Consider the following 25,407-nt stretch of genomic DNA (forward strand, 5'->3'; position numbering starts at 1 on the left):
GAACTAGCCCTGGTGCCTGGTAAGTGTTTAATAAACAGAATTGATGGACTTACAGACTGGGGCAGGCTCTGCCACCATCTTTGCTAAATTCTGTAGGGTATAAGGCTTGGTAGACACCCAGCCCATGCTTGCATATCTCTTTTGGTGGGAGTTCACTATCTCAAGCTAGACCCATCTGTCAGTAGATACTTTAATATATTCTGAAATCTGCCTCTTTGGGGCTTGTACTCATTGGTCCAATGGCACTTAAGCAGTTAATTAATTGTGGACCTAGTAGCTGGTAGACTGTGCTGAAAGTTGGCGACATAAAGAAAGCAGAGAACTGGTGTGGAACTGGCTCTTGATTGAACCATGTTAGACGAGAGCACTCAGATTTAGCCGGATACCGTCCATAGAGGGAGATGTGTCTAGTCTTTTCAGAATCCTCTTCCTGCTCCTCTTACACTGTGCTTTCTCCACCTTTACCTCCTGTGGTGGGTCTTCAATGGCACCGTCCCATCCTAGGAGTGGGTATCTTCTTCAGTCAGCATGCCCTCCAAGCTTAGTGGCTCAGCTCTATCTACCAGTTTGTAGCACAGTCTGCCTCCTTTTCTCTATCCTGTTAGCCACAGGCAAGTCTGCTAGCTGGGTGGGGCCCATTTTTACCTCAGGTAAAGCTCACATCTTCCCTTCAATGTTCTCAGGAGTCATTTGCTAGGTTCAGGAGGATTCAGCTGAGGATCTTTGTTTTTCCACTGATCCTTAGCTATCAAGAACCAAGTTTCCTACTTGTTTCAGCCCTTCCTTTCCTTGCTCTTAAAGACTGGTTCCTGAGCCTAGTGGTTGCTCAGAGGTCTGGACTCAGGCTCCCTGCTCCACTCACCTTTTCATACTGCTGTCTTTATATTGTTATATAGGAAACCACATGGTATAAACATTTGTTTTGCTTAATGAACAATTTGGAGAATTTTTAAAGTAATTTTGACAATATATTATTTTCAGTGCCTACTCTGATTTATAACCTGGACACTATGATTAAGAAAAGAGGAAAATTCAAGTTATTATTTGAATCTCATCTCAAAATGATATTTTACATAGTGAAATCCTGTTCATCTACCAAAACCTAGTTCAAATCCCCCTCTACCCACTGTCATTCCTCAATATTCAGTTATTGTTCCCTACTCAGGATGTCCTGTTAGCACGTCTAACAGGACACGTTAACGTGCCAGTCACGTTAACTTAATCATATTTACAAAATCCTGATTCACGACTTCAATATTTTTGGTTTCCCCCCTTGCTTACAACAGATGTTGCGGAGATGTGTTAAAAATCATTAGCACAGAACTGAGGCCTTCTCCCTAATGTAATCAAAATAATTGCTGTGCCTTGTAAAAGAAAAAGTAGACTGCAGTTTTGTTCTGTCTCTCCCCTTCCCCCTCTCCTTCCCCTCTTCCTTCTCTTCCTCCTCCTCTTCTTTTCTCTCTTGCTCTCTCAGGAACACATAATCTGATACGTTTAATTGTGGAAATCTTTATAGCCATCTTTCCACTGTAAGATCATAAATTCCTTGAGGGTTTTTCCTAACTTGTATCCTCCAGATTGTCTACGCAAGACAGGCTGTGTCTTACAATAAATGATCGGTAAATACTCTGTTTGGTGTTGCTATGGATCGGATGAGTCTTGTATTCCATATTTGTTTTGGAATCTTGAAGTCAAGTTTTATAGAAAACTAGGTGATACATTTTGAACAATTTTACCTCATTTGGTTGCTAAGTGAAGTAATTTTTAAAACTTTGTTATATACATGAGAAACAGGATTTTAAGGTGGTTGCATTCAGTATAAAATAGCATCCAAACTTTGGCTACCGTAAATTACAAATTTTGACCACATGCTTATTACTCATCTAAATAGATTAGTCTAGTTTGTATATACTATTAGAAAAATTCAATAGTTGATGAGGCTGTTTGGCAGTTTACTTGTGATAAAGTTAGACTCAAACTGCTGTTAATTAGTCATAAAATAAGAGGAAGTTGGAGCTTGTTTATATTTCTGTGCAGTATAATTTTCTATCCTTAAACGTTTCTTTTTCCCATTAAGGAGGCAAGCATCTAAATGTGCAGAACAAGTTGTTCATTATTTTATTTCCTTCTTCTTAGCTTTTAAAGTAAAGCTACTTTTAAAAAACATACTGTTTTTCCTTTCTTATAGTTCAGGTTAGTTAAAATGGTTTTAATCGTTTAAAAAAAAACTGGACAATATGAATATTCAACAGTGATGTAAAAATGTTACCTATTTACAGAGATAAATATTTCGCTTTTTAACTGTATTTGGATTTTTAAATTAGGATTTGTTCTCCAACTGGATAGTTCATATCTCTGTCTATGTGACATTTCTCTTCAGTTTCATGTTATAGTGAGTTACTTATTTGTATGTCTTGCTATTTTTCAAAGGACTTGGCATAGGATCTCTCTCTCACAAATCATGTTTTTCAAATCTGTAGAATCTAACATCGTGCCATATAGGTCAGACATTTGAACAGTGTTTCCTGAAAGTAAAAATGAATTTTCATAAATATATTAGAGTCGGTTTCTAGAACTAAAGTTTTTTTTTTATTGTTTTTTTATAAAAATATAATGTATTATTAGCCCCAGAGGTAAAGGTCTGTGAATCACCTGGTTTACATACTTCACAGCTTTCACCATAGCACATACTCTCCCCAATGTCCATAACTCCAACACCCTCTCTCTACCCCCCACCGGCCCCCTCAGTTTGTTTTGTGAGATTAAGAATCTCTTATGGTTTATCTCCCTCCCAATTCCCTCTTGTTCTAAAGTGGTTTTTATAAACCAAAGTGGATTCAGGGAGATAAGTGCAATATTATAAGACTTTGATATAACCACAAGAGTGAACTCTTCCTGCTAGAAGACCTCTGGCCCTTAGTCATGTTTTTCACCAAGAAAAAACTTTGGTCTTGCTTTTCATCAAAAGGTGTTTATAAAAGTGATGTTCTTTATATTTAAGACAATATAAAGGAATAAAATATCAACTAAGTGGCATTGAAAATTTGAGAATTATTTTCTTCTACTTTGAATTTTTTTTATTAAAAAAAGTTTGTGGTCCATAGTGAAAACATTATCTGCCACAGATACTCACCTTGGAGGGCCTAAAAATATTGTTTTGTCTTACCTTCTGTTTAGATAACAATCATTCTTATAATAAAAAAAGTTTTGAAAAAATTTGTAAAGCACTACCAATTTTCTGAGATGCATATTTCATTTTCTGTGTGTTTTTAACATTATTTTTTAAAATAACCCCTGCCCCTCATTCTTTTCCTTTGAAAGCATTCTTCTGGTCATGACAGAAGGGAAAATTATAATTCCTATCAGAGAACCTCTTCTCCAGAAGACAGGTAAATAATTTTATGTGCTCCTGCAATTTAAATTTTTTATAATAAGTTTTAAAAAATTATTTAGCTCTTAGGTTCTTCATTTTAGGGTGAACAATTTCTTTTAGATGGTTTTGCAGTATTACTTGAATAAGCTTGAGGACAAATCATTTTTGAATGGCTGTTCTAGGAGTTTCTAGTAGATAATTCTAGATTTTATCTAATTTTGGAGGTGAGAGAGAATAATTTCAGCATGCCCAGTACTCCATAAGTTTTATAAAATGAAATGAATCCTGAATGAAACAATGAATGGAAGTTTGTAAAATGGAAAACTGAGTTGAAATCACCTTACTTTGAAGTGCTGCTTTTATTGTTACTACTATCCGTTACATAGCTCTTTATAGATTTTAGAGTACTTTTACATATATAGCATATCTTATAATTGTGTTAAGATAAAAGATCTAGAAACATTACTATTAATGTTCATCAGGCATTCATAGTAGTACTTCAGTTATTTCACTTAGTGAGCTATGATCATTAAATAATTTTAAATTTTAATAAATGATCATTAAATTTAATTTTTTAAATTCAAATTTTAAATTTTAATAAATCATTAAAATAATTTATGAAGGTAAAAGCATCCTGTAAACTTCCTTCCAATGGTTTTCATTTCTTCCTTACCCCATGTGTACTTCTTATTTCACTCTGTTGTCTCTAAAAACTTTTGTTTCATAGACATTGAGTTAATTGTCATGGTTGCAAGTACTTTGTACCTTTCATCAATCACCTACTTCCTGTCTTTAAAAGAAACAAAAAAACCTCTATACATGCACAGAAAAACATGTATATCTATATGTTATATAAATTACTTACAGATGTATACAGCTGACCTTGAACAGCCTGGGGGTTAGGGGCACTAATGCCCCCCCGCCCGGTTGAAAATCTGACTCTGTAACTTTTAACTCCCTAAAAAGCATAGCTTCTAATATCCTGCTGTTGGTAACATAAACAGTCAACTAATATTTTGTATATGTTACATATATTATATACTCTATTCTTACAGTGAAGTAAGCTAGAGAAAAGAAAATGTCATTAATAAAATCATATGGAAGAGAAAAATACATTTGTAATACTGTGCTGTATTAAGAAAAATTCGGTAAACCCACACAATTCAAACCCGCAACTGTTCAAAAGGTTAGCTGTATATAAAATATGAGTTAGTATATTTATTACTATGTATATTTATTACATGCATACGTATTTAACTTCTCTTAAGGTTCTCTGACTTTATTGATATTTAAGTTCAAATGGCAGATCTTATACTGTCATCCTTGTTTGCTAATCATTTCAATCCTTTCTCACTGCTATTCAGTAAAAGAGGTTCAAGAATAATAGCCAGTGTTTTTTGGATATCTCTTGGAATGAGTTAAACGTGTCTTTTTAAAGGCCAGCCAATGACATTGATCTCATTTGTTCATTGCTTTGATAAAGCATTTGCAGGGTGGGCTTTTTTCATGCCAACTGTATATGATATCCAGATATAGATCTTTTACTTTAGACGGTGTGAATCAGGATGACAGGTTTGGTTATGTGAACTCCAGTAGTTCTTTTGTACACAAGCTGAAAGCTTTTATAATCAAGACTAAATGAATGAGGTCAACAAAATAAGCTGTTGAGAAGTTCGGTAAGACATTGTTCAGTCATAGAGTTGCTTCAGCATTATCAATATATGATTTTCATAGGTATCTATAATATAGCTTTCATCTTATAACTTTGGTTTTCTTATTTTATGTGTTAGATATGCAGAACAAGAAAGATCCCCTCGGGATAGAGATCACTTTGATTACAACAGGTCAGACTATGAGCATTCAAGAAGAGGGCGTTCTTATGATAGTAGTATGGAGTCACGGTTAGTATTGGAAATTTTAACTACAGAAAAATCATATTTGCTTAAATTTTCTTTATGCTTCTTAAAAAACCGTAAAAGTAGCAGCTAGCATTAAATGGATGTTCTTAAGGACCACACTTTCTAATAAGGATTTCATGCAAATTAACTCCTTATTGAAGTATATGAAGTAGTTATTATTGTGTGTTTTATAGATGAAGAAACTGAGGCAGAGAGAATTTAAGTCATTTGTTTTTGTTTTAGAAGCATGTCAGTGGAAAGTCCTGGTCTATCTGACATTGAGCCTAAGCTCTTATTCATTATATGGGACTATATTGCATGAGGAGTTGGCAGTGTGAGTTTTTTAGATTCCTCACTGAATGAAAGTCATTTACATCATATGACATAGAGTGGTCAAAATATACTTTCCTACATGATGGCACTGGGACAGTGAGAATGACGTTACCAGTCTAGTTTTTATCTAAATAGAACTTATTCTTTCTTGAGCCTTGGAGAATTTGGCTACCCACCCTGTCAGTCATCCAGTTTCAGAAACTTGTCTACCAAATGTTATTGTTGACGAAGATCTGTATCCTTTTGATGTCTCCCTCATACTACCCATTCCATGACTATCAAGGCTATACTCCCCACTAAAATTTTGATGAAACTCCTCTGCAGTTTGGAGCTAATCACATTATTTGATATCTGCAACCTAAATTTCCTTCTCACTACTCTAATATATACCTAAAAGTAAAATGTCAGATTAAATTAGCCTCCAAAAGCCAGGCTCATCTGCTGTCACCTTAATGACCCCTTGGGAGAACCAGCTACCGTAATTGGTGAACTAAGCATCTTGCATTCTTTCTCAAATACTTTTAAGACTCTTACAGACTAGATACTATTTTTCACAATTTCGCAAAGAAAAAAAAAAGTGAAGTGGGTTTGGTGATTATGTAACTTACCTGAGTTTGCAGTTGCCTACCTGGTAGACAATGAAAGTGAGATTTGAACTCAATTTTGACTCCCAAAACCCATTTTTTCTTCCATAATCTCTGATTGTATTACTTCATTGTAACTGTGTTTGGTCCAGTGTATGTACATAAGTCTCATTTGATCCATACACTCACACTGTGAATCAAGCAGACTGTGTATTATGTAGAAAATAAAAGCTAATAGTATGAAAGCATTGGAAGAGAAATTTGGACTTGACAAAGACTCTGTTATCTCTGCATTTGACAGGAACAAACAGTGAAATTATAAAGATGCAATTTTATCAGCCAGTTATGTCTTACCTAATGTTTCTTAGAAGAATTGTAACCAATGCCAGTAAATCCCTGCTGTAGTTACTCTCTTGAAGCATTCTGCACTCACAATAAGAAGCAACTCAGTTACAAATCAGTGCCTAGATTGCAGTGCACCTGCCTTTGTAACTAACTGGTTTGTCTATTTGGAACTACTTTTTTCCCCCTTCTGTCTGTCTTCCCGTATACAGTAGTATACTTCAGTTTCAAAACAGCTCCTTTGAATCTACCTGGCTAAGTTACTCCTTCTCTCTTTCTTTGTAAGTTGTATTACTATATATTAAGACAGACTTTCTCAAATACAGACTCCCCAAATCTAGCTAAAATCTATCGAGCGGTTTCCTGGTAATAATGATAAATGACACTTGTTTTTATTTACTGTATTCATTTATCTAATGGTTGCACAAAGCATGAGTAGAATGATCTAAGTTTCCAACGCAGTATAGGTTTAAAAAAAAAAAAAACCAGCTAAGTGGACAAACTCTTCTCTCAGAAATGATAGCAAAAGAGCAAGAATTTACTCTTCCTGTTAGTTCTTGATAGTTTTAGAGAATAGTAACCTTGATTTTTTTAAAAAATGTTACCTTAAGAAAGGATACTCACCTACAAGAAAGAGGATTCTCACGTACAAGTAAGAGTTACAGCAGGAAAACAGTTATTTTTTTCCCATCTCAAATAACCAGATATTTCTGATATTCTGAGGTTTTAAATGCCAGTTCTATCAAAAAGTAATTTCAAATGTTAACAGTTTTTTAGGACATTTTTTATTCCTGAATTGCCATTATTAGAAATACACTCTGGTTTCTTCCTTATACAGTTTATCATGTACATCATGGTCTAAACAGTCTTCTTTAAACATTGTTTCCATGTCACTCTCATACTCAGAAACTATTAATGAGTCTCCATTGACTATTATAAAAAGCTTAAAGTCTGTTATGTCTTAAAATTTCATACCTTAACTCAAGCTCATTTTGCCAACTACCATTATACATGATACTTTATTGTTTCCTGACAGTACTGCTTAATAACTTGAACATCCTACTCCCTTTTCCAGTAGTTACTCTGTTCTCCACTAGTTGCAGAATGCCCTCCTTCATCCTCCACCTTCCCACCCTTGCCCCAGTATAAATTCTGTCAAGCCTTGAAGCCCTCGTTTAAGTTATATTTTTTCTATGAAGCACTTCCTTACCATTTCACACCACTTGCCCTTGTCTGAATTTGTGGCCTGCAAATGGTCTTGCTCATTTGGTATGCAGCTCATTTAAGTATGTAATTTATAGGGCACCTTGGTGGCTTAGTGGGTTAAGCCTCTGCCTTCAGCTCAGGTCATGATCCCAGGGTCCTGGGATCAAGCCCCTCATCAGGCTCCCTGCTCAGCAGAGAGCCTGCTTCTCCCTCTCCCTCTGCCTGCTGCTCTGCCTACTTATGCCCTCTATCAAATAAATAAAAATCTTTGAAAAAATGTAATGTATGTAATTTATATTATCTTTTCTCCATTAAAAAATTTTTAATATTACAGAAGTAGGGACCGAGAAAAACGCAGAGAAAGAGAAAGAGATATGGATCGTAAAAGGTCTCGGAAATCCCCAACTCCTGGGAGAAGAAGCCCAGAACCATCAGTAACCCAGAGTTCCTCTGCTCAGGATGAACCTACTGCAAAGAAGAAGAAAGATGAGCTGGATCCTCTTCTTACTCGCACGGGTGGAGCCTATATTCCTCCTGCAAAGCTCAGGATGATGCAAGAGCAAATTACAGATAAAAACAGGCATGTCAATATCACTGAGTTTATAAAGTAATGATACCCTCACTGAAAAAAGTCAACCATGGTCTAATTAACATGGGCTATTGAGAGTTTACATTATTAGTCCACAGTGGTAGAGACCTCAAATTAGGTTTTTCTTCTTTACTCCATAAGCTCCCTTGGAGCTCTACTTACTGTTTGCCCTGACATTAGCTCAACTTCTTTAAATGAGTGTGGCTCTGTTTGCTATGAAGTTTTCTTTACACAAATGGGCTGTAGGCTGCATTTGAGTCATGGATGTAGTTTTCCAACCCCTATACTAATCTATGAAATGAAGCTGAATCTTCACTACTCCATAGTTTTCTTAGACCATACCATCTCAGACTGTAATTTTTTGCTAAGGCAAACAATCAAAATTCATTTATGAACATTCACCCTCAAAACACCTTCACTTCCTTTTCAAAATGATTGAGATGAGAAGAGCTATACATGAAAATATAGCTAAGTTTTCAGGACCTCTTTCTTTAGCGGTATGAGAAGGTAATTACAGAAAGTGTGGTCCAGGATTGAAATGGTCACTCAGTTGCCAGTTAGGTAACAAAAGATTGGGACTTTGAGAAAAATAGATTTCAAAGTGAGCCAAGAAAGAGTATTCCCACATCTTTCATAGGTATTTTAATGGCAACTTGAAAGTACTTGAGACCCTTATATAAATGAAATCTAAATTTACTTCATGAATTAGTTTGAAGTAGAAATGTCATGTATATAAAGTATAAATATTTGAAATAAAATTTTTAAAATTTATGAGCTAGAAAAGGACATTAGATGACATTAAATTTAAAACTAATTAGTAAGTTTCTCTATATGTGTCATATTCCATTACATGGTAATAATGCCTGCAGTGTTATATTTAGAAGGAGTTTGGAGATGGCTTCTGTGGTTAGCAATAGTTCGTGAGCATATAGACCTTCTGCTATCTGCTCTTAGGAGGAAGCAGTGGTGGCAGCGTTAGTGAGAGAGTCACAATCTCCAATCCAGCCCAAACCAATCCTAATTATAAAAGACCACATGTTATTACATAACCACATGTTATTAAGCCATGTCTTTCTTACTTCCTTATAAATAAAGTGGGTGGAGAAGAGTCCCCAGTACACGTAATTTTACACTGATTCCTGGAAGATAATTTCATACAGTTTAAATCTGCTCATAGTCTTTAAAGGGGACAAGGTGAAGTAGAAGTCTCTTAAGAGAAGTCTATAGACTTTTAGTAGATACTAAGTCAGGAGAATTGTAGGCTTCTTAATTAAGGAAGTGCAGTTGTACTTGATTATAGTTTTTGTTTGTTTGACCAAAGTTTAATAGGAGAGATTGTGATTATATATCAGCAGTCTTACTCATTAGGCTAGTTTTTAAGCCATTGATCTTGCTAGTAGCATACCAAGGGGTTGGGGTTGGGGGCCCCTGGAAGTGTTGCACCCACCTCAAACGCAGGCATTTAGCAAGTACATGATCTATAAGGAATTTAAAAACAATATAATTAACTGCAGATCCCTCTGCATTTTGTCTTCACTGTCTGCTGAGGACAATGTCAGTGATAAAATACCCTTCCCACCAGTGTAGACTGCTCTCCCTTCCTCCTCCCTTAGTATACCACTCCAGAACAGGGATCTTTAATATACATACCTTCAAGAGGCGCATAGGTAGAATTTGGCAACACATGAAAGTAAATGGAAAGAAAAAATTGCGTCTTTATTTTTACTTTCCTCTAACTAAAGTTTAGCATTTCTTTCTTTCTATGAGGAATGTAGGCAGCAGACTGTAGCATTAACAAGAGTATTTGCTGCAAACATATGAAAATATTGCTTATATCCATGCTACTTGGAAATTAAAGAAGTTATTAGTTCTACCACTACTTCTTATTATTTAATGTGTTAAGAACCACATAGAATTCTGTATCAAACTTTTTTTCTTTGCATGCTTTGAAACCTTTTTAAATATGATTGATATCCTTTGTAATTCTATATATTTATATATATTACTCCAAAAAGTCCTTCAGCTTCACGAGACTACCAGAGAAGTATAAGGAAGATGAGAAAGATAAGATGCTCTACAGCTGAAATCATATTCCACGGAGAAATAAATATAAAAACCATAGAATTACAGAGCTTTAGAAGACCTTAGGTGTTACCAGGTTAAACCTAAACAAATCTAGTTAGGCTAAATTATTTGCCTAAGGTCGGAGTTAAAAAACAAGCAATACAGATGTGGGACTACTTGCCTAAATGTGGACATGTTCTTTAAAATACAACAGTCCTTCAGCCCCATGATTTCATGTGACTCCCTTTTCCTGTATTTATTGCCATTTCTTTACAGTTTAAAATATTTAATCTTGTTTTCCTTATCATGCTTTTATAAAAAAGTATATAATAAAAATCTCCTTTTAAGGCTTATACTTGGATACTTCATATTATAATTTAAAATTTTTTAAAGTTGTCATTTTAAAATATTTAAAGACAATTTTAACTGAAGTATTATAATGTAAAATAAGTATGTATTGAATCTTATAATTTCCAATATAATGTTATAATTTCCAATATATGTGGATGTAAAAACAAAACATTATACTTATATATCCTTATATAATTTTATTATGTTATTGAAGAGAAGTGATCTGTAGTTGAGCATTTATCCAGAACATCAAATGTAGGTTTAAGTATTCATATAGTCATTTATTTTATTGCACTTTGAGGTCATTTTGTGAAAATAATGTTAAAAACAAAGGGAGCCTAAGTATTTTTTATGTTCTTATTATAATCTCTGGTTACTGTAATTGTTGACTAAGTTTTCATGTTTATTAAAATCAATTCTTTTTAGCTTAGCATACCAGAGGATGAGCTGGGAGGCCCTAAAGAAGTCAATCAATGGTCTTATCAACAAAGTCAACATCTCTAATATAGGTATTATTATTCAAGAACTTCTTCAAGAAAACATAGTTAGAGGAAGGTAAGCATCAGCTATTTTATTTATAGTATTTCATAGCAGTTTTTCAAAGGAACATAATACCTACATGGACAATAATTGTTGATTTATGGTGCTACTTCAATAGTAGTCGAGAGTAATTATATAAAATGCAGTTCTTTTAAAAATATATGGCCACTAACATAAAACTTGTACTTCACCATTAGAAATTGTGCAGTTTTTGCTTTTGAAAAGGTCTGATGTCACATAATGATTTTTGTGTAGACATTTGTTTACTGAATACTTCCAATAATTTAAACTCATAAGGAATAATGAACATTTTATTTATATATGTATATATAATTTAAATTTCTAATGAAAAGTGGGAAGGTGTAAGAAAAATGAAAGATCAGTGATCAATGTTAGAAAAGCCAAAGGGAATGACAGTCATTTTTTGTGCAGTTTTAATTGGTTGTGATTTTAAAAGGATCAGGAAATAAAAATATGTCATATTTTTTTTTATTTTGAAATCTGAAGGGTATTTTCCTGTGTCATTTCACATGACTCTGATTTATCATTTCCAAAACATTGGTTAGGGAGCAAGTAAAGTAAGATGTAACATGTTGTGGGGATATAGAAAGTTGAGCAAGAGGCAGCTTGTCCTCAAAGGTAGGTAGGTAGAGTGCCCCGTTTTAGTCAGAAAACAGCAGAGGCTATATGGGTTGCTTAAGATCTCACAGTTTATATAAGTTGGGTTTTCTTTTTTCATTTTCTACTCTGTTGATTCCGTTGTCAAAGTTAAACCTGGTAACTATTAAGATAAACTGTTTTCCTGCCTTATTTGTCATTACATTGCTAGAAATAACTTTGCATCTTTCCCTTTATCAAATGCATGTAGAACCATGGTCATTTCAAAATGAATTAGAAGTGGAACCTTGTTGACTTTTTTTTCTTTTATAAACAGAGGCCTGCTGTCCAGATCTGTTTTGCAAGCGCAGAGTGCTTCTCCAATCTTCACCCATGTTTATGCAGCGTTAGTGGCAATTATCAACTCAAAATTTCCACAGATTGGGGAATTAATCCTTAAAAGGTTAATTCTTAATTTCCGAAAAGGCTATCGAAGAAATGATAAGGTATATATGATGGGCGTGTTAAGTCGACAGCTACATAGAAACAGACTAATAATCTAGTATCTATAGTGATAAGCAATGTTGATTGCTACTTAGGAATTCTTTTTAAAAACTGCATTTCATGAGAACATTTTTTTTGTTCCATTAAATATCTCTGGCCACTAACAGTGAGCCACAGAAATGATAGCTATAACTGTAAGATTATACTTATTTAGCCAGAAATGACACTATTTCACATTTAATAGTTTTCGTCTTGTAACTTTCTTACATCATAAAAATTATCCTTGTGTGCTATATATTTTAAATAAAGTATGTAATAAATAAGTTATAGATTTAGTAGTTAAATGAAAATTGATTTTAGTTTATAGTTTAAATTGTCTTTACCTTCACTTTTCAGCAACTATGTCTTACTGCTTCAAAATTTGTGGCACATCTTATTAACCAAAATGTGGTAAGTAATTCTCAAAATTTGGTAACATGCAGTGGCATTAGACATCACATGTTAGATGCCACTTCATTGACACATCTCTATCTTTATTTTTGCCTTGTGGTCTTTCAGAAAAGAATCTTAGATGATATTTTAGTTTTAAAACTGTAATAAATGTGTTTAATATTCTTAAATTTAAAAAGGAACTCAGAACAAATATTTTATCAAATTGATCTGACTCTTAATGTTGTACATGGTTATTCAGCTAAAAATTATTCCTTCAAAGAATGTAATTTAATCATATTTATAAGACAATAAAGTTAATGTTTCCTCTACTCTTTTCTCCCGTACCTATTGTTGAGAATGTACGATCTGATATTCTATAAAAAAATCTTTTATCTGCAATAAGTAGTAATTAGTCATATATTCTTAGAATCAGTTTATAGAGGCACCTGGGTGACTCAGTTAAACGTCTGCATTCGGCTCAGGTCATGATTTCAGGGTCCTGGAATCAAGTCTCACATCAGGCTCCCTGTCTGGCAGGGAGCCTGCTTCTCCCTCTCTGTCTCTCACTGCTTTCTCTCACTCTCACTCTCTGTCTCAAATAAGTAAATAAAATAAAAAAAAGAATCAATTTATAAAATGTAAATGAAATAATTTTAATCTGTTTTAATTGCAAGTAATTTTCTATGTTCAGGTTTTATGTTTATTTTGTATTCATTCATTCACCTATTTGATGGTTTTTTTTTTAATTTGAGAGTTTTGAATTAGCTTCTATTTAAACTAAAGAAAAATAGGATTTCTCTTATTCACACTCAAAGCTTTCCTTCAGATATATATTATGTTTAATTACATATAAGAGGAAGAATTTTGAAGTCACATTCAATCTTTATTTACCATTATTTTCATTCTTTCCAAATGAAATTCCCATGTTTATTCTTAAAAACCCATTAGATTTTAACGTAATGAGTTAAATTATTATTACAATGATAACTTGTTTCTTAAGACCATGGGGACTTAATTTCACATATCTACGTGAAAGCACAGAAAGTAAGTTTTGGTTTTTGAATGTGTATTCATTTATGTTGAAAATATTTTTGGCATTGCCACAAAACTGTTAAAATGTTAATTATGTTAGGTCTTCCAGCTGTGGTACAGGGCAATATTTTCTTATCACTCTGATACAAGACTAAAACTATTAGACCTCCCCACCATACCACAAAATAAAAGCAATATGTATTTTAGATGTTGTGCTCAATTGAAAGAGGGTCTTCCTAAGTTAAGACTTAGACTATGTACTTCCCCATCTCAAAAAAGTATCTGACCTTAGGAAGACGTAGGTACTGTTGGCTTGAAAATGCTTCCTAGTACATTTCCTTTTCACAGCAAAGCTGCTCAATAGAATTTTATTCCCATCCTACCTGGCATTGTTTTTAAGTATTACATTTTTAACTTGGCCAGTGTCAATTACTTGATTTAGTTTAAAAAAAAAAAAAAGAGAGAGAGAAGTATTTTAAAACCTTCCTTGAGTCCCAGATATTTTCTTTAAGAACTATTTTCTGTATAACAGAATTGCTGATAGAATGAACTAGGAAATGGATATAGAGTTGTGGTTGTGAAGAATGGCATTAGAAAAAGTATAGCGTAATTTTTAACTTCTATTTTGAAATTAATTATGGCATTTCCTGTAGATATTTTATTGTTTCCTATATATAATATATAAGAATTATTTCTTCTGGAGATAAATCAAGTAGTTGTATTTAATGTAATCAATTTAGATTTTTGGAACGGTCATCTGGAAATTTTTAACAGACATAATAAGAGTGAAAGAAAAATTGTATCCCATATTTGGAGTATTTCTGTATGCATTCTAAAACTTTGCTCATCATATGTATAATATTATTGCTGCAAAAACCAGATTTGCCAATTTTTTAAATTACTATCAATAGTAGGTTAATATATGTTAAAGCATTTTCTCAATTCCATATGTCTTCATTCTATTTAAGGCACATGAAGTTTTATGCCTAGAGATGCTCACTTTGCTCCTAGAAAGACCAACAGATGATAGTGTTGAAGTAGCTATTGGTTTTCTCAAGGAATGTGGCCTCAAATTAACACAAGTGTCACCAAGAGGAATCAATGGTAAGTATATTACCTTGGTTTGATATTGAGCTTTTGTTTGAGTATTATAATATCTTTTGCTTATTTTATTGCTTTTTTCTTTCATTTTAACTTTAGCTATATTTGAGCGCCTCCGAAACATTCTCCATGAGTCTGAAATTGACAAAAGAGTTCAGTATATGATTGAAGTGATGTTTGCTGTACGGAAGGATGGATTCAAGGACCACCCGGTTATCCTAGAAGGCCTTGACTTAGTGGAAGAAGATGATCAGTTTACCCATATGCTCCCTTTGGAGGATGACTATAATCCAGAAGATGTTCTTAGTGAGTTAGAGTTGGGGAGGGGCAGGCTACAGGGTGAGTTGGGAAGTAGGGTACCAACAAATGTAAATAGAGAAAAATAATTTTTAATTTTTTTTAAGATGTTTTCAAGATGGATCCTAATTTTATGGAGAATGAAGAGAAGTACAAAGCTATTAAGAAAGGTATGTGGAATTTTATAATCTATTTTGGATCAGTAGAAGCAATTCTTGTAGATATGTAATACTGGTAGGAAAGCTTAAATCACTGACCTAATGAAATCTCTGCTATTATGATGCCATTCTCTTCACTGTTTTCCCATACATTATTTTTCTTTTCATTATTGTTTCTTGTTTGTGGTATTACCTCATTGTCCCCTTCCTCTTTTCCTCTATTTAAATTGTACAGCGCTTAAGTCTCATTCCTCTTAAGAAATGTCCATATTGGGGTGCCTGCGTGGCTCACTCGGTTGAGGGTCTGACTCAGTTTTGGCTCAGGTCATGATCTCAGGGTCCTGAGATTGAGCCCTGTGGCAGACTCCTGTGTTCAGCGGCGAGTTTGGTTGAGATTTTCTCACTCTACTTCTGCCCCTCTATCTGTGCATGCTCTCGCGCTCTCTAAGATAGATAAATAGAATAAATGAATGAATAAATCTAAAATATGTAAATAGATCTTTAAAAAAAAAAGAAATCTTCATATATTACTAGTAGCCCTTATTTTAACTTCACTACCACTTAAGAATTGGTGCTTAAATTGATGTCTGATTTAAGATTCAACTAGATGCTATACTTTTATTATAAAGTGCTATACTTCATTATTTCTTGAGAGCAGATTGATAATCCTGATAAAATCACTCATAATTCCAGATAGGCTATCAGTGCTCAATAAATTAGTGAATTGATTATTATTATCATATGTACATCATCAGTATATTACAAGCACTAACTTTGGACAGATTTTGATTTGTATTTTGTCTGTGCCATTACTAGAGAAGTGACCTGGTACACATTACTTGTTTGATATAAAGTTACTTGCTTGTTTAAGGATAAATAAAATATAGTGCTTTGTATTATCATAGAGCAAGGATTTAGGCAATGCTTTTTTTAATTTTTGGACATTTGTATGGTTTTTCTTCTAAAGCTAATTTTCAGGGCTACCTATATAATTATAATTATGATTTTATGAGTGCATTTCCCTTGAGTTGTGATTTTTTTTTTTATGTGAGAAGTACTTACTGTTCTGAAAGCTCAGGAAGACAGTAGGAGGCCTAGAGCTCTGTCATTTCCTGCATTCTGGCTTTAGTCAGACTTGGAAGTAGAATGAAGTAGAAGTAAGGTATAAGCAGCTTTCCATTTCTATACATTATTCTAAAAATCTGGTATAATAAGTAGATTGCTCTCGTTAGGTGCCAATTTCCTAGGGGCATTTCACTGCGTTAGCCAGATTCCTTTTGCTATTACAATTTAGTTTCCAAACATGGAGAATTCCCTAGACCCATTTTGCCTTCTTATGAACTTCTTTTTCTACAGTATCACTCAAAGATTCTAAATGGTTTTATGGAATTTTTATCATACCTAGTAGGATTATTTTTTAACTTGGAAACTCCACATCCATTTGTTTAGGATATCTGTGGTTGAGCAATGCCAGGAACGTAGTACTCTTCTTTATTGTAGCACTTAAACTCTTTGAACTTAAGTTCCCTTTATACTTTTGAAAATTATTTAGGACCCCAAAGAGCCTTTGTTTGTGTGAGTTACATCTGTCGACATTTACTTTATTAGAAATTAAAACTGAGAATATCAAAATCATTTCAAAGAGTAATAAACAGTGTTATACATTACATACTTTTATGAAAATAACTACTCGATGAAACAAATTTAAGAAAAATGCCATGTTTTGTATATTTTATACAGTTTAATGTCTGACTTAATAGAAATGGATTTTCATATTGTTGGTGATTTCAATCTTTTGCAATAGGTTGTTTTCATTGAAGTATATGAAGAAAATTGAGCTTCATAGATAATATATATTTGGAAAAGAGAGAAGCATTTTAATAACCTTTTCAGATAGTATGTATATTCTTCCTTAATACTGTGCCAGTATTTAAAAGCTAATTGTTTCTTCAAGATTAATTGCAGTGTGAAACCTGAAACAATATTCATGAATTTTCATACTCTGTTACCTTAAAATCCATTGGCCTGTCACTTTGAGTGCATCTTTTACCCATGTATGATTTTGCAGCATGTTCCATTGGTCATTTAGAAAATACCCATTCATCAGTTATGCATATCTTCTAAGTGTTAACGTTTTAACATTATCAAAATTAAATTAACACATTAACACAGTATCAAGAAATCACATTTATTAGTATTCCCACCTACCTCATCAGAGAAGTCTAAGTATTAGGAAACTATTAAGCTCACAGGAATGGATCCAAGTTCTCCAAAATTCTAATTTTCTCTTGAGAACTCGTATTTTATAATGGTAGTAAGTACTGTTAATTATTTTCTTTGAAGTGACAATCTCACTTTGTTTATTTTTGAGAAAATGTCTGCCAAATGCCTAACAATTCTAGTTTGCCAGCCATTCTTTCACTAATTGACCTTACAAGTCAAAGAGTCACACAAGTGCTTTTCTTTGAGGAAAACATTACCATTGTGCATCTGTCTTTAACAGAAAGGCTGTGTATGAATTCATGTTTTGCTACTCAGATTATTTGTGCTTACCCTTCAGAACTGAGATTCAGTGAAATTAGTGGTTTTCTATTTCCTCCTCGAGGGCATCCTCAGGTCAAACTGGCTCTTTTCCCGCCTCCAACAGCATGGCAGTAAAGAGCACAGTGACGGCTGGTGCAGTCTGGTGCCTTGATTTGTGCTCAGGTTGCAGTGGTTTCAACTCCCATTGCTTTCAGACCCTTGTAGATGGCAACACAGAGAAAAGGCAGATAATGTCCGGGTGTTGTTAGGAAAATAATTGTGACCTCACAGACCACCTGACAGGCCTAACCAATCCCCCAGGGACTCACAGACCACAGCTTGAAAGTGCTGCTTCATTCAGTTAGTGAAATACAGTTGTCATTGCCTAAGTGATTTCAGTAAGTAGATTCTTAAGTGGAGAGATGAGGAGAGGATGATGTAAATGACTAGACAATTCATTTGACCTTCATTCTTTCATAAAATGTTCTTCTAGAACTGGCATTAAAAAAATGGCCACAGCAGGAAGCGGGCACAGCTTTAGTAATTAGCACCTTAGCGTGACCCAGGTGCATTTGTGTTTTAGGTTTTACAGCATTTGGGAAGACAGCAGGAGTGCCTGTCTTCCTACTATTGAATACTAAATAGTTTCCTCTCTTGTCTGAGCCACATTATGTAATAGGAAACTAGACACTTCAGATTATTTCTTGAGGTCTCATTTGTTAGAGATATTCCTGGGATTTTTGTGTCAGCTAAGGGCTGAATGACAGCTCTTTGTTTGAATAAAATGTTTTTTTTTTTCATGGTATGATGTTTTCTGATAGCATTAAATATTATATGTGTCTCCTGATTTATAATGCTTAGTTAAATATAAGAAATTAGAATTTCTCTAAAAGTAAGTTCACCCTAAAACTTTATTTTAGAAACTCCGATTTTAAAAGAAATGCAGAAGTGAAGTGTTAGACGGGTTTGTAAAATCTTTTATCAGATCAACAGAGTACACACCATTGGGCAAAATATAACTAGTTTTTTTCATTTGTTTATTATTAATGTGAGGACTAGCCTTAGGTAGTCTCTTATTTACATCACTGTTTTCACCCAGTTCTATTGTAAGCTGTATTTTAAGAAGTGATTTTCCAGTGAAGTGCTCATCTTACCAATTTTTTTTAAAGTTTTTAGACTTCTGTTTCTGATATGGAAAGTTGTAAGATTAATTATAATATTCTATTTAATAGGTACACATTAGAATAAAAATCTCATTACTGTTTAAAGTAAACACTAAATTATGCAATTATTTTTTCTCCCTTTGTCTTTCATAGCCTAAATTCTTGTTTTCTATATCTACCTTAGTTTTGTATAACAGACTGTCTTCTTTCTGATGCTGAACTAATAATATTTTGACTCCAGTGTACTAGTTTCCAATCTTAACTTGTTTTTCTGGTGCTCTTGCTCTTTCGGAAAACTTCATCTACTTGTTTTTGTTCTTGTTTTCCTGCCCTTATTTTATGACCATTTTCTGCTTGGCAGAAGAATGATACAGATGGCTCTCTGACCACCTAAACAATACCACAGGCCCGTGTGCTCACTTTGTTGGGTGATAAACTATAGCCACTGTGGATTTTGGTGAACTGAGAATTATCTTCTCAGAATGAGATTCACGTGTATCACTTGCTCATTAATATTTTCCCATACTTTGTTCTGATAGAAATTCTTGATGAGGGAGATAGTGACTCAAACACAGACCAAGATGCTGGAAGTAGTGAAGAGGAAGAGGAAGAAGAAGATGAAGAGGGAGAAGAAGATGAAGAAGGTAAAAGTATAGCTCATTCAAGTAATATTGTGAAATACTCTGAAATTAAATTAATTCTAAAGTAGTCCTCTAAAATAGTGGTTCCCAATCTGTGGAGTGCTGGGGGCTGCTCCTGGCCTCTAGTGGGTGAAAGCTAGGGATGCTGTTCAACATCCTACAAATCACAAGACTGCCCTCACCACAACAGAGTGTTCTGTAGCCCAGAATGTCAGTATTGCTCAGGTTGAAAAACTCTGTTCTAAAAGTATTAAACAAGGAAATCATTTTGTAATATCAGCATAATTTTAATTTCACATTTTATGCCTTTGAGTATAAGTGCCTGTGAAAAAGATGCATTCGTGTTGAGTGCATGTGATTCTGTAACCCAGACATGAATGTGACCAATGAAAATGGCCAAGTATTTATTTGCTGTTCATTTTGGCAAAATAGAGTGGGGAGGCCAAAAGCTGTGTCTGCACAAAGCAGGCATGATGTTCTTCTTCAGCTTCGATTGCTTTAGTTCACAGAAAAATAAGCTCAGAACTTTATTTTAGTTAAATCTTAGTTAAAACATCAGAACATACATAAGACTGGCCATTATTTACTTAAATTACATATTTGAAAATATTAAAAGTATGTCTCTCCCTTTTAGGGCAAAACACATTTTAGTTCTGTCCTAAGATGTAATTATTCTTCTACAACATATTTTATAAAAATAAGTTCAATTTTTTTCTGGTGTCTTTCTTACTTAAAACATTTCCTGTGTACTATATTTAGTTTTAGAATTTCTTTACGTGAAAATACTGTTCAAATAAGAAATACTAAATATAGGAGAAGTTGTCATGCATTAGATAAGAGAAAATTTTGACAAATACGCATATTTATACTGGACCCATCTAGTCTGTCATGATGATCCAGTGTTTTCTGAGACTAAATTTCTAACCATAAATTACAGTTCTTCCAAATTATCAGGCTACTGTTTATAATTCTGGAAATAATATTTTGCCAAACAACAGGATGAGTGCTGCCTTTTATGTCTACATGAGCAAATGACACAGAAACAAAAATAATATTTCTGGCTTGATTTTGGACTTCTTTGAACTGACAAAAGTTGTTAAAATACTTTAAGATATAGCAGAAGACTAGAAATGTCTACTTTGAGCACGCAAATACTATTTCACACTGTAGAAAATAGCATTACTGTTAAACTCATAGATTCTAAATACTTATGAAAAATTAGGGGCGCCTCGGTGGCTCAGTGGGTTAAGCCTCTGCCTTCAGCTCAGGCCATGATCCCAAGATCCTGGGATCAAGCCCCGCATCGGGCTCTCTGCTCAGCAGGTAGCCTGCTTTCCCCTCTCTCTCTGCCTGCCTCTCTGCCTACTTGTGATCTCTCTCTCTGTGTCAAATAAATAAATAAAATCTTTATTTAAAAAAAAGGAAAGAAAGATTATTATCTGGAGATACATTTTTAGTCCTTCACATTTGTTTTTGTAGTTTCATAATTTTGTTATGTTTAATTTCTTTCAGGACAGAAAGTAACCATTCATGACAAAACAGAAATTAATCTAGTCTCATTTCGTCGTACAATTTATCTTGCTATTCAGTCAAGGTAAGATGCTATAGCTCAGTTCATTTTTATTTTTGAAAGAGGATGGACAAGAAGATGGGATTTTTTACAATCTGATGACAGAAAACTAGATGGCACTTTAGGGATTCTCAGACTACCTGCCCAACTTCATAGATCCCATAGATCCCTGCTGTTGATTCTTTGTTTCAAGAGAAAATTATCTTTATTTGTTTGGAAGGTCTAATTGTATCACAGAATTTAACGTTTTTTTCTTTTTTTTTTTTTTAACTTTGTCATTCCTTATAGTTAAATATCACTAATAAAAACCTGAAGACAGCTTAGTGTTACAGAGCTGGCACAGTATTAATTGTAGTGGAAATTTAATATTTTTAAATTTGGTTTCTAATTCTGATTCTAAGCAGAGAAGCACTGTTATGATAACTTTTGGACACTGATTTTTTTGTGTGTGCAGATGGAAATGAATATATATGGAAATAGGAATTAGGAAGGTTTTGAGGACCCTTTGAAGTAATGTTAAGTAAGAACTACTGTGATGTCTTATGAATATCTTATTCCCTTTGAAGGCTATGAGTTTGATTTGGAAGAGAAATAAATGAAATATTAAATGCTTAGTACATCTGTTGTTTTTTATGCAAATGAGCCTATTGATTTAATGGCACAGTGTTTACATTTTGCACCGGAGGAGGAATGTTTTCTCAGTTTTGTTTTCTTATTAGGTTTTGTATATTTCCATTTAGTATGATGTAATAGCAAAAATGATTCATACGTAGGAGTCATCCTGTTTTTATTCTGTCTGAAAACTTTTTGGCTTAGATTCATCTTCAGAAAGAGAAATGTTACAAAGCAAAACATTGGCTAGAAATATTTTTGGTTTATCCTTACCTATTTCTTTGCCTTTTGCATGGAAGAAAAATCTATTAACTATGTTTTCATACAAACTTAAAGTGGAAAATGAAAATTTTTTGTTATAGGTAAAAATTCTTACAGTTTGACCTTTCATTTATCCTTTTTTAGAAATTCAACAGTAATCTATTGTAAACAGCAGATACATGTTTTAATATTGGTGTTAAGATTAACTTTGAAGAGTTACAGTGGAGCTGTTTGGATAATTACTTAAAGGAAACTGTTTTTGTTTTTTTGTTTTTTTTTAATTAACCAAACCTTAATAGTCCTTGAACCACAGAAAATATTTAAAAAATGAAAGCAATAGACAGGTGACAGTCAGAATTACAGAGTGATACCAACTCTAGTAACGGCAATACCATTTCATGTGTTGGTATTTGTTAAGCGTTTTGAACCCCTAAATGTCTGGTAAGAATGACTTATATGTGACAAAGTTTACTATACTTAAAATCTCATACATATTTTAGAAAGAACCACAAAGACTTTGGTAGACCAGATGTTTAAAGGACATGGTTGAGGGATTCATGTAATGGGATCCTGAATCATAAAGTTACTAAACAAATATCACTCTAGACTAAGAAGTGCTATTATTGGTCATTAAAACAGCTGAAGTGATTTACTGTGTGTTGTTTTTTTTTCTTCAAAGCAACAGCACTCAATATTAATGACTTTAAGGAGATACAGGTAGACATTGGTGGGAATTTAAATTGATATGCTCTTTATGGAAAGCCTTTTAGTAACATGAATTAAGGGCTTAATGTTGATGCCATTTGACCATTTTTCAAAATTGACAGAATTATATAGAGTTGTTCAGTACAAAAAAGAAAAAGACTATCTTGTCCAATAGAAATAATCAAATGTCTAGTTTATGCCACTAGTGAAAGTTAGGCTAATGGGGAATTATTATTGGTATGGTCGAGTGGTCTGATTTAATGTGAAATGGGGCAAAAACGGTATAGACTATATAGTACTGTACCAGTAGTATTTTTTTATTAATTTTTTAAAATTTTTTTATAAACATATAATCCAGTAGTATTATCTTAAGTGTTTAGATAGGTAGACAGATTCTAGAAGTGACACATTAACATACCAACCATGGTTGCCTGGAGAAGAGATTGGGTTTTTTGTGTCTGTGTTTTCCAGTTTTTTTGTATTTTTCAAAAGTCTTATGTTTACAATACACCAGTCTCTACCAAATATAATATAAATCAAGAATGGAATATAATCATCTAGTCAGATGGCAGTGAGGGCATTTTATACAGTTTGCTTTTGGAAATCTTGCAGACAGAACTAAGGTCTGACAACTGAACTGTGTGGTAATTTTATTTTTTTACTTTCTTTTCTTTTATATTTGTTGACTGATCTCATCAGTACTCTTCTTACTATTCTGGCTCTTTAATGACCCTCATTTACATAAAACATAAAATTATGTTGGTTTTGTTATTGAAACAGATTTGTTATTGAAAAGTAAACATTCCTGTTTATTCTTGCTTTCAAATGATGCTCCACTCTGATTTTTCATTATTGAAGCTCTAGCATCAGAGGGTGGTGGGTCTATCATTTTCCCACCAAACCTTCTTAGATTGGAAACATCAATAAAACCATTTATAAACACAGCTGGAAAACTAACATCACGTAAAATCATTTTTCTTTACTCTTCCCCTCAGTCACTCTTTATTTGTATTAAACCTGAAATTTATTTGACTTAGCAACCTAAGATAACTGAAATATCAATATTAATTCATTTAATATTTACAGTTAGTGCAACTTCAAAACAGTCTTGTGTAAGGTGTTACCAGATACTTCTCAAATAAAACAAGAACAAGGAGAAGAGACTGCCATACAGCTAACTTTCTCACTGGTACTTATTAGATAAACAGAAAGTTGTAAAGTATTTTTCTTAATTAATTGACTCATTTTTCAGATTTTGCAGGGTTTTTTCCTGCATACTAATTCTGTTTTTAAATCAAAACTGGGAAAGAAAGTGTCACATCTTTCAAAATACTTTTTGGTAATATTGCTGTATTGTTGAAGTTTATCAACTACAGTTTAATATTTTAATCTTAGTGTCAGATATTGTTTAATATTACCTGTTGCAGAAGTGCTTTCTGATATATTTCTTTCTTCGTTTTAGGTTTTTTTTTTTTTTTTTAATTCCTATACATTGTACCATCTTGGGTTATTACTCTGTTATGCTTACAGAAACTCAGTATCAGAAGCTGAGGAATTAGATGAACCATAAAACTAAATTCATAGTCATTCTATTTCAGTGACTATTTATTTTATACTGCTGATATCAAAAGAATGAAGATTTGAACATTCTACGCAAAGTACAAATACATTAGCATTATTCATGTATTGAGCTCACATTAAATTTGGTAATCCTCTTAAGTATATTGGAAATATTTTTAATGAAACTTAATGAATGTTATATAAAAGCAAATTTTTTTTCCTTGTAAGTGATTTTGATTATTTACTATTTTTATACTTAGTTTTTGAAAATGTAGAAGCACTGTGGTTGGGTATGAATCAAGATAACTTGTAAATGTGGTGATTAAGTACTAGATGTCAGGCTGGGCTCTGGAACATTTCCCTCTTCCTGTCTTGGGTCAGAGATAAGTGGAAATATTTAGCAACATCATAAAAATTTGTCTACTTTCTATGTATTTGCCCATTCTGGACATCTTAAATAAATGGAACCATACTTTATGTGGCCTTTATTTCTGACTTTTTCACTTCACGTAAATCAGAGTTCATCCATGTTGTAGTACGTCTCAGTACTTCATTCTTTGTAGAATTAAGAGCTATGTCTTTTCTACACACACGATGCAGTACTGTAAAGTTATAGTTAAAAAGTTATTTTAAACAATTGTTAAAGTAAGATCCTTATTTATGAAAGAGCAAGTTTTTAACCTAACTGTTGTGACCACTTTGTCTCTACAGTTTAGATTTTGAAGAATGTGCACACAAATTGCTGAAAATGGAGTTCCCTGAAAGCCAAACAGTAAGTCACAATAATATTGTTTATAAAAATGTTTAAGACAGTTAATATAGGTTTTATGAATTGAAATAATAACTCAGTATTGAATATTCATTTTTAATGTAGATATTCTAAAATTTTAAAATAACTTAAAAATTAGTTCTGGAATGCTTCATAAATGCTCCTCATTGCAGTGAATTAAATGGGCTGCTTAAACGGGATG

The 25,407-nt window shown here is 33.2% G+C and overlaps 1 protein-coding gene across 2 annotated transcripts in view; it reads left to right on the forward strand.

The window, feature by feature from the left end:
• The window catches only part of CWC22 (CWC22 spliceosome associated protein homolog), a 59,522-nt gene that overhangs the window by 19,498 nt on the left and 14,617 nt on the right, over window positions 1-25,407 (forward strand). For both annotated transcript variants that reach the window (XM_004768957.3, XM_004768958.3), the window contains exons 3-14: window positions 3,322-3,389; window positions 5,164-5,274; window positions 8,071-8,316; window positions 11,167-11,295; window positions 12,215-12,383; window positions 12,778-12,831; window positions 14,814-14,949; window positions 15,046-15,252; window positions 15,351-15,413; window positions 19,627-19,731; window positions 21,241-21,322; window positions 25,148-25,208. In XM_004768957.3, the coding sequence (XP_004769014.1) occupies window positions 3,322-3,389; window positions 5,164-5,274; window positions 8,071-8,316; window positions 11,167-11,295; window positions 12,215-12,383; window positions 12,778-12,831; window positions 14,814-14,949; window positions 15,046-15,252; window positions 15,351-15,413; window positions 19,627-19,731; window positions 21,241-21,322; window positions 25,148-25,208 (1,431 nt within the window). The remainder of the gene's footprint in view (window positions 1-3,321; window positions 3,390-5,163; window positions 5,275-8,070; window positions 8,317-11,166; window positions 11,296-12,214; window positions 12,384-12,777; window positions 12,832-14,813; window positions 14,950-15,045; window positions 15,253-15,350; window positions 15,414-19,626; window positions 19,732-21,240; window positions 21,323-25,147; window positions 25,209-25,407) is intronic.

Source organism: Mustela putorius, unplaced genomic scaffold (genome assembly GCF_011764305.1).
Source record: "Mustela putorius furo isolate JIRA1106 unplaced genomic scaffold, ASM1176430v1.1 tig00003869_pilon_pilon_pilon, whole genome shotgun sequence".
In the NCBI taxonomy this organism is placed as follows: Eukaryota; Metazoa; Chordata; class Mammalia; order Carnivora; family Mustelidae; genus Mustela; species Mustela putorius.